The 9,843-nt window shown below is 44.9% G+C and overlaps 1 protein-coding gene across 1 annotated transcript in view; it reads left to right on the forward strand.

Moving 5' to 3' along the window:
• LOC142784600 (solute carrier family 41 member 1-like) overlaps window positions 1-9,591 on the forward strand; it is a 33,355-nt gene extending 23,764 nt beyond the window's left edge. Inside the window, exons 6-9 of the mRNA XM_075883021.1 lie at window positions 3,507-3,653; window positions 5,686-5,821; window positions 6,675-6,751; window positions 9,296-9,591. Of these exons, the coding sequence (XP_075739136.1) occupies window positions 3,507-3,653; window positions 5,686-5,821; window positions 6,675-6,751; window positions 9,296-9,591 (656 nt within the window). The remainder of the gene's footprint in view (window positions 1-3,506; window positions 3,654-5,685; window positions 5,822-6,674; window positions 6,752-9,295) is intronic.
• The last annotated feature ends 252 nt before the right edge of the window (window positions 9,592-9,843 follow it).

The raw sequence follows: 9,843 nt of genomic DNA on the forward strand, positions 1-9,843 counted from the left end.
CAGCAACTGGGAACTGAAGTAAAAGACTAAGGTCACATGAACCCAGCGCTTTCGTCTTTATTTCCGCATGCACGCTTGACGTCAGCGTAGTGCCGCTTGCGCGCTTATCACGAGGCCTCAACCACATAAAGAAATCGCATAAACAGTGGTGTCAGACATTGTTGTCAAGTTTTCACTCGCGATAACTATCCTACTATGTAACCTATTCTTCGAGTTTTCTCCGTTCATAACTGTATCACCTTGAGATTCACGCCATATCAAACATAGTGTGTGAAAATATTTAAATCATAACTACAGTATCTAGTATTTTGTTCGTTCAGTGCTGTTTGGGCTGGAAAGTGAGGTCATTACTAATCACCTGTTTACCTGCAGAGGTTGAATCACCCATTCATTATTCAACTCATTCAGACTCACAATAGTCTGTTCTGGCCATGAGCTTGAGTCCAAGGTAATCCTGTTGAGAAAAAATTTGTGAGTCCAGGTTTTAGTGAGCCCTGAATGAGAAAGTTTTCTTTATAGTGAAGCATTTCTTATCAAAGTACAGTGACATTGAGCGTATTCGTCCGTCCGTCCGTCCGTCCGTCCGTTCGTCCGTCCTTCCACCCATCCACCCAACCACCCACCCACCCACCCACCCACCCACCCATCCATCCATCCGTCCATCCATCCGTCCGTCCGTCCACCCACCCATCCATCCATCCATCCATCCATCCATCCACCCATCCATCCGTTCGTCCGCCCGTCCGTCCGTCCGTCCGTCCGTCCGTCCGTCCATCCATCCATCCATCCATCCATCCTTCCATCCATCCATCCATCCATCCATCCATCCATCCATCCATCCATCCATCCATCCACCCACCCATCCACCCACCCATCCACCCATCCACCCATCCATCCATCCATCCATCCATCAATCAATCAATCAATCAATCAATCAATCAATCAATCAATCAATCAATCAATCAATCAATCAATCAATCAATCAATACATTATACAATCTCCATTATATAATCTCCGACTATTAGCTCTCCAAGCCGTTTAAATGATGGTATCAATACCAAAACTAATATGCGATATCATGACTCTACGGCGAGCATATGTAACTAATCATAAAATGAAAACCTTGATAGCTATGTCATGAATGTCATGATTTAGATTACATGCTTTTGCTGCTCTTGCGGTCGTTTCGTTCACATGACACATTGCAAAACTGGTAGGGTATCCCATAACTGCATGACGATGATTCTAACCTGGAAACTGTGACATGCATATCATGAAAGTCATGGCTAAACTCCACGCTCGTGTTGCACTCGCACTCGTTTCGCTCACTTCACATATACCAAATTCAGTATCACGCAACGTGAGCAGACTACGAAGGTAAATGACACGCCCAGACATGATAATCATGACATGCGTGTCATGTAAAACATGAATACATGCCATGCTCAAAGCGCACTCAGGGCCGTTTAGCTAGATCTACATATACGAAATTTGGTAGCAAGAGGTGTGAATAGAGAGCGAAGGTATATGACACGTTTAAATATAGCAATGATGGATTGAAGTCGGGTACTGCACAATTTACGTCCGTCTGGTAACGTCAGTTTGGTTTTAAAGGGAGATATTGACCTTCCTTGTTAGTGCTTCGCATGTCATCGGTTCCCACTGTACGTGGCATCTGCTATTTTTTGATGAGTCTGAATGAGCCACCCCTTGTTTTGTCGATCTATGTTTACGTGCAGTGCCAGTCGACAGTGGCGACCTTCCTGACATGTTCACTCGCCGTCCTGAAAGGTCTGGCAATTGACGGTCTCTGGGACCCTTCCCACATCGCCGTCCTCTACGCTGGAGCGCTGGCCGCTGTCAACACTGCCAGTCTCTTTCTCAGTTGCGTATTTGTTTTACATAGCCTCAATCACCGAAGAACTGCATATGGGAGCAGGGGACAAAAACAAGTAATGAGAGTTTGAAGCATTTAAAAATATTCTTGAGAAGTTTAGAAATTCACACATAAATATTGAGTTGACAAAACTAGAAATAGGCACGGTGTGTTACATAACATAAACAAATTTGAAAAGCGAGCGAATTCGTAGTCATCAAGAAATGAGGAATATTGTTGTGATGACACACATGTGAAAATGCACATACATATTGCGGTGCTCTATTCCGGTGCCCGCAGAATTGTATACCGCAGGGGTTTAAAACCAATAAAACTAGAAGGCACGATAGGAGCTGAATTATAAAGACGGAAAACTGTATTAGAACTCATTTCGACAATCGCCTTTTAATACACTAGGTTGATATCTTGAACATTTTACACAGAGGCATATGAGTTGGCTGGCTTATTATATCGGGAGCTTTCGCGCTGTACGAACGGTCACGCTTCCTCAAGCGGATAGGGTAAAGTGTCAATCATCCATGTTCTGTCGTTTGTGCGTGACTATTTTAAAATATCCATGTGCACATAATTAGTGGATTCCATTCATATCGCATTACTTCACGTATTTATGCAGGGCGTTTGAAAAATGTGTCTAATATTGCTTAGAGATCAGCAAAATGCGCTATTTGCTCAATGTCTACATAGTCTTCTCTGTAGCCAAAGGCATTTTAGAAGGTTCACTACATAATTTGAAATAGTACTTAGGAAACTTGCATTAATCACCTTTTCAATTAGCGGGGTCAAGTAGTTAAGTGAAATGGATAATTTGAAGTCCTTGATGTGAAGAACACATTGCTGCTTGTAGATTTTGGAAAAAGGGTCTCTTGTAATAACTATGCAGGTTACACACCCACACAAAGGATTCGGTAGATGGTTTATATACCGCCCCCTCATTTTGGTTTCGCTCTTTTGCGTTTAGGTTTTGGTTTCACCGCAGAATTGGGGATAACTTTATTCATTTGCAGTTATATTACAAATCGTTTTTGTAAACTCTCAATGCAGACATCGGGTTTTTGCATAAGGGGCTTAAATTCTGCCTTTTGACCTAACTGTCTAACTACAGTAGTTAAAAAGCAAATAATTTTATTGCCTAATTACTGTTTTAAATGATATCTTACACCCTCTTAAGATGCCTGCCGCTACAGAAAAACCAATTGTGAAGACAGCGAGCAAATAGCGCCTTTTCATGAAATTTTAGGAGTATAACCTAACTAATAAACTTAACACGGGCATTGGAAAGTGTGAGCTCAGCTTCATATCACTGAACAAATGAAAAAAAACGTTGACGACCTGAAGGAAAATTTTTTTAGAGATATCGCTTCGCAAGGCTGTAAGGCGAAGTCAAAGCCGCGACATAAAGATCCCCTTCACTGCTTTTCAGTACACTCATCTGAGCGCAGTAGTTAACCTAAACAAGGAAATGTCAACAGAGGCTCTTTTTATCCACATTGTTTGCAAATTGAACAATTACGAACATTTATCTACATGCTGCCCTATGAAATATAGAAAGCTGACGTTTTGTACTCTGGAAGAGCGCTTTTTCAATTCCTGTATTTATTGTTCACGCAGGCTTCGTGATGTCCACGGTCGTGGTGCTGTCCACGAAGTGCGAGAAAAACCCGGACAACATCGCGCCGGCCATCGCGGCTTCGTTCGGCGACCTGACCACGCTTTTCTTGCTCTCCGGCTACTCGTCTTTAATGCTGTACCATCCATGTGCGTCTTTGCCACGACCAATTTAAATGCGAAGCATTTCTTAGCGAAATTCGATGACTTTGGGCGTATCTATCTATCTATCTATCTATCTATCTATCTATCTATCTATCTATCTATCTATCTATCTATCTATCTATCTATCTATCTATCTATCTATCTATCTATCTATCAATCTATCTATCTATCTATCTATCTATCTAGCCACCTACGACATTTAGCTCTACGGGCCGTTTCGAGTATCGATTCCAAACTTGGTATGGCAAAACATGACTATATGAAGAACATATCTGACTAGTCATAACATGAAAATCATATCACGTGTGTTATGAATATCATGATTTACATTTCATGGTCCTGCAGCTCTTGCGGTGGTTTCAATCACATGGCTTCTTGCAGAACTGGTATGGCATGACATGATTGCATGGCAAATACAAGAGATAGACCCTAACATGAAAATCATGATATGTCTGTCATGTAACAACAGAACTATAAGCCACGCTCATGATGCCCTCGCGGCCTTTTCGCAAGCGTTCCATACACCAAATTTGCGATTACGGTACGTGAATGGATGACGAAGGTATGTGACTGGTGCAAACATGATAATCATGAGAAGCGTGTCATGTAAAAACATGACTACATGTCAGAGTTAAGGCGCTAATGCATTTCGACGTGTAGCGGTGCGCGTGCTCGCTGGCGTTCATTTTGTCGCGTCACGCCGGCGTTGCCACGCCAGGCACTGGTGCTGCCATATACTCGCAGGCACGCGCCGTGTTGCATCGCTTTGACGCATGTGCGTTTCAGCGTTTTCGGCATCCCTCCATCACGAAAAGAGAGAGAGGCAGTGTTGTTTGGGTAACGCATTGGCGCGAAACTCAGCATGTCGCAGTTTACACCGGTTGCCGTCGGGCCGCACTGACGGACGCTGATCGCACCGGTCGCGCCCGGCGTCAGACTATAGAGCGCTCGTGTTTTTCTAACGTAGCGTCGCTGTTCATCGGGTTCGCGTCAATGCTCTATTGGAGTATATTGGGCCCTTCATGATGCGCTCGCAGTCGTTTTGATAGCTCTACATATACCAAATTTGGTGTTACGTGACGTCAATGAATGACTAAATATATGACTGGTTTAAACATAATAATCCTGACCCGCGTGTCATGTAAGAGCATGACAACATATCACGCTCTTAGCGCGCTCGCCACCGTTTCGCTAGCGCCACATATACTAACTTTGGTATCCTGTGACGTCAATAGATGACGAAGGTAAACGTCACATCCAAACATGATAGTCATGACACGGAAGTCATAGAAGGCATCATTTGCCTTCAACTCGTCACGTTGTGCTGATTTCAAAGTGACATATTAACCTTTCTCATTCATGCTTCGCATTTCATCGATTCCCACCGTACGTGAGATCTGTGAACTTTTATCAGCATTGTAAAGACCAGTTCTTGCAAAAGTAAAGTAAAGCCTGTTGATATGCGTTAATGTGCAAGTTACACTACGCTTGTTCACTGCGCACACGCTTACGTGCTTGCCGCCGTGCTCCAGGTGTTCGGTTAACTTTCGGACCCACTTGCTATAAGAATAGTTGATATCGATTGATCACAATGGTTACTATACTGACACCATTGGTTCTGATGGTGCAAGTTGTGGTATTATACGCGTAGGCTTCAGGCACAAGTGCGACCGCTCTAAGCTAAGTTTTGCGTGCGTTCAGAACACGAGCTGTGGGTGGATTGGGCAACTTGACATTGATAGTATATAATTAAATGTGCCTGAGTAAACGGACAAGAAAGTGTTGCGAACAAAGGCCAGCAGTTATTCACTAAAAGCTGTGTGCATCAGTTGTGCATAACTTCAAAAGTCTTGCTGTAGCAATATTGCTGATTCATCTACGTATAATATAGCTCACTTTCATCTCTCTTTTCTTTATGCGCTCCCGTCTTTTCATGCGTGGTTGCACCACAAGGCAGCACTGACTGCCCCACTTCCCACGCTTCTGCATACAATATGCGCTTGATGACCTTATGCAGATCTGGCGCCGCTGGTGATCGTGTCGTGCCTGCTCCTGCTGCCAATGTGGATAGTTCTGGCCCGACGCAATAACGTCTCCCGGGAAGTGCTGCGCGTCGGGTGGCTGCCAATTATTATCGCACTCACCGTCTCAAGGTAAGTGTGCAGAGAACGCACTCATTGCTCCTTAGGAAAGCGAGTGTTACACTCGAAGCTTTTGCGTTAATTCAGGTGAAATTTCTCCCCATAATTTACGTCTAAATCGGCTTTCCTTTCTGTCACTGCTGCTGTTCTCTCTACTAACGCCATTGTACAGCATTGGCAGCAGGCCCTACTGTGGGGTTCTAGTTGCTGAGGAAATCGTCTGCTGACTGGCAGGTGGTGAGTTCGATTGCCGGCTGCGGTGGCTGCATTGTCGGTGGGGGCGAAAATCCTGAAGGCCCACGTGCTGATATTTCTATGCACGTAAAAGAACCCCAGGTGGTCGATATTTTTTGAGTCCTTCCTTGCAGTGCGTCTAATAATCATATGGTGGCTTTGGGGTGCTGAATACAACATATCATTCAAGCATTTGCAGCAGTCTCTAAGTTATTCTGTGCGAATGCAATTTATGGGATCATTCTCTTTTGTTTTGTTCTCTATTTCTTTTTATGTTTTGTATGTAGCAATATGATGTGTCTTCTACCTGCAATTATGTGAAATTCAATAAAAAGAATTGTTATTAAAAAATAAACCCTCAAATAACCAAACAAAGCGGGGCAACAACAAAACCACAACAAACGAAAGTAAATAAAACTAAAAGCACTCCTAATTTCAGACATTCAACATTTCCCATGTCACCAATAATACCGTCTCGTAATTAAGGATAATTGAATAGAATTCGGTAATGGCAATGTGAAATATTGGAAGAGGCTCCAGGTTTCATTACCCGACAATTTGTGAAGCTCTTCGTACGGAAGCTCCTAAATTCAAGTTGCTAGCAACTTTAATTGTGCATGCGTTTTTGCAGCTTCGGTGGGTACATCCTGGATTACGCAGTCTTCGCTTATCCGCCAATCGCCCTGCACCTTTCTTCAGTAAATGCTGAGTCAGGCTATTTCAACACTGGAATCCACCCCATTCTACGCGATGGCTTTAAACAGCTACTTTTTCAGCTGTATACACGGCTGCATCATAGGTTCAGGGCTTCAATTGAAAGTCTCTATCAGTGATAACTATAGAGTGAAGTAAATAAATAAACAAATAAATAGCGCTTATGTATTGCCTTTCCTATTTTTGCGATATGCCAGCCAGATGTGCCAGATCTTGCCGTTCGTTGCCATCTCCAGCTCTTGCCCATCGCCTAGCTTTGGCTTGTGCACACTTAACCAAATCTCACCCTTAAGGGTGTAAATGAGCTTGTCGCCAGACGAGCACCGTTTGCTCCCTATGGGGTGTTCAAAAAAGGGTGCTGAGGAAGGGTGCAGAGCTCAGCACCCTTAAGGAAAGGGTGCAGAGCAAAAACTTTAAAGGGTGTAACGAGTGCACCCTTTAAATAAAGGTGCTGTGATGTTATAACACCCTTTCAAATGGGTGCTAGAAGGGTGCTCCCCATCGACGTACCTGTGGGCTAAATCTAGGGTTGATGCTGTAGATGGCTAAAAATGCAGATTGCTGTATACTCTGTAGACCATGCTGAGTGACAGCCCACATACGGTTTGTTAGTACTTGGACACATGTACTAAGTCGTCCGTTCCCATGGCACCTTGAACACGTGCACCATGCACGCGGCCGGCCCTTCACAGAGTGCCTTCCGCAGGCGCTTATGAAACTAGCACTGAAACACAGTGACAACACTAAGTGGGGCTTTTGCATCATCGTCTTTTAAAACACAGTGTCTCTGCAGTGAAGCTACGGGTAAGTTGGCTGCAGTGTTTTGCTTTCTGTATGTGTAGGCAAATAGAGAATCCGGCACTATTATCGAGAAGTGTTGCAATTGTGCTTTACCCTGTCCAGGTGCTGTTCCTCGGGTTTTTGTTTTTTGCTGCTCTGGACAGAACAAGCTGCACTCACTGCACTTCTTAAGAACAGTGTCGAATTTTAAATAAGTTGTACTGTTGCAAGAGCAAAGTTTGCTTCACCACAAAGGAAGCATGCTATGCGGTTATGCAGGGAAATAGCCTATCATGTAGTGCCTCACGACGCAAATCGTACGAAGTATCGTTTTGTTCGGTTGTGTACAGATTCGTGAGCGGTGTCTTACATTCCTGGTGTTCAGAATGTTGGCGCTCACGCTGCCTCTGTAAATGCTACGTTGTTCTGAGATAGCATGTCGGCGTTCATGGCGCTATGTAAGCAAACAATGGGGAAGCATCATTACGACACTACTTCATGCACTGACTTTAAGAGCACCGTGAGGTGGCATCGGCAAGGCTTTGAGCCACAAACCAAGGGGCACGAAATAAAAATAATCGGACATAGGTATAATATTTCAGACATAAATGTGTTCAATATATCTACAACAGAAAGTGCTTGAACGAGCGTGTGACGCAAGCAGCTCCACGTGTGGCGACACATCACTACCACTCCCCGAACTAAGGTGGACCGATGGCTTCCGTTGAGGAGTATGCATTTGCACTGGCTATAAAATCAAAGAAAGAGGTATTGGCTATTCCTTCCTTCATAGAATAGGCTTCTACCCGAAAGGTAAACGTATCTTGACAGAGGTATCTGAACAATTACTGCGCATTTTCACAACGGCGAAGGAATGAAGGCGGCAGCAGCTTATTCAAGGTAACTTGAAGAACGGCATGTAGCTCGAAACTTGCCGCGCGCTGCTCAAGCAGAACAGGCGCACAAAACGGACATACAACAGGACGAGCGCCAACTAAGAACTGTGTACTAGCTTCTCACTAATAGCGGGCTGCTCAGACACAAAGGAACGCGTACGAAATGAACGCTCAAGTATACACAGGACCAGTAAGAATCAGCAGCTCACACAATTGTTGCTTCTTAATTTTTCAGCAGTGCACTCCTTTCGTAAAGGCAGCCACTGCTGTGAGTGAATCGGCATTTGTGCTCTCCGTAACTTACACACAAACTAGCTGTGAAACGTTGAAACCACCCGCATCAAGGGCAGGCCTGCATGAGCGGCAATTACCGTCTTGCAGAGGCGTGCTCACTCGTGCTGACCGTGAGAACACATTCAGAGGAAGAGCGATGACTTCTAAAGTTATATCTAAAGCGCACACTTCTCACTATCTCGCCAGTTAATAAATGTGAACACGCTGAAGTGCCACCAACTTATGATCACCGTCAACAGAAAATAACGTGCATAAATAGCTCATCATTAGTGCGCTAATTAATGTGCGTTCGTGTTAGAGTCGCTTCACTCCGCATGCTGCAGAGCTATATATAGGTGTCATAGGTGTGACTAGTGGTGACTGAACAATTTGTTCTTTTCTTTGGGTTTTTCTTGGTCATCTGTGCGGGTATATTTCACAACCTATTACCCTCGATGAAAAGGCGTGAGTGGAGCGGTGGTGTACCCCAGCATAAAACATTTACGGGTAAGAAGTTCGTTTCGAATCACGATCGAATCAACCGTGAAATACTCTGCTCCGCGTGTCTGATGGTTACCGATTGCAGCGCTGGGCGGCAACCTGGCGGCTGTCTTTAGCTGCAGCTTGTCCAGCTACCTGAACCGGGTGACGCCACTGGGAGACATACCGTTCGGGGAACACGTCTGCGTGGGGCCCCTACAGATGTACTACCAGGGCGGGGAGATGGCCAACGTGGCCTACGTGCTCGTCGGCGTCGTGGTGCCCGGCCAGACGCTGTTCGCCGTGCTCTCTAGGATTCTGCGCTTCGGCAAGGTCTCCATGACCATCACCTTCTTCGCAGCCTATTGTGGTGCATCGCTAGGGCAGGTGGGTCCCCACCGATGATGTTGCGTAATTACGAAACGCGAAGAATTCACTTTTCGTTTAGACACAGGAGGAAAAACATGAGTATTCCGCACGCGACCATCAGGGCTACGAGCAGCGCAGACAAACACTCCCAGGTGTCGACGCACAAATACACCCAATAAAGTAGACAGGACGACAACAGCCGCTTTATTTCAAATCGTTGAGCATTGGACGCCTTATTTGATGGCTGCAGCTGCGGTCTCGGCAGGGCCTGAAGGAAGAAAGAAAAAG

Source organism: Rhipicephalus microplus, unplaced genomic scaffold (genome assembly GCF_043290135.1).
Source record: "Rhipicephalus microplus isolate Deutch F79 unplaced genomic scaffold, USDA_Rmic scaffold_15, whole genome shotgun sequence".
Taxonomy (NCBI): domain Eukaryota; kingdom Metazoa; phylum Arthropoda; class Arachnida; order Ixodida; family Ixodidae; genus Rhipicephalus; species Rhipicephalus microplus.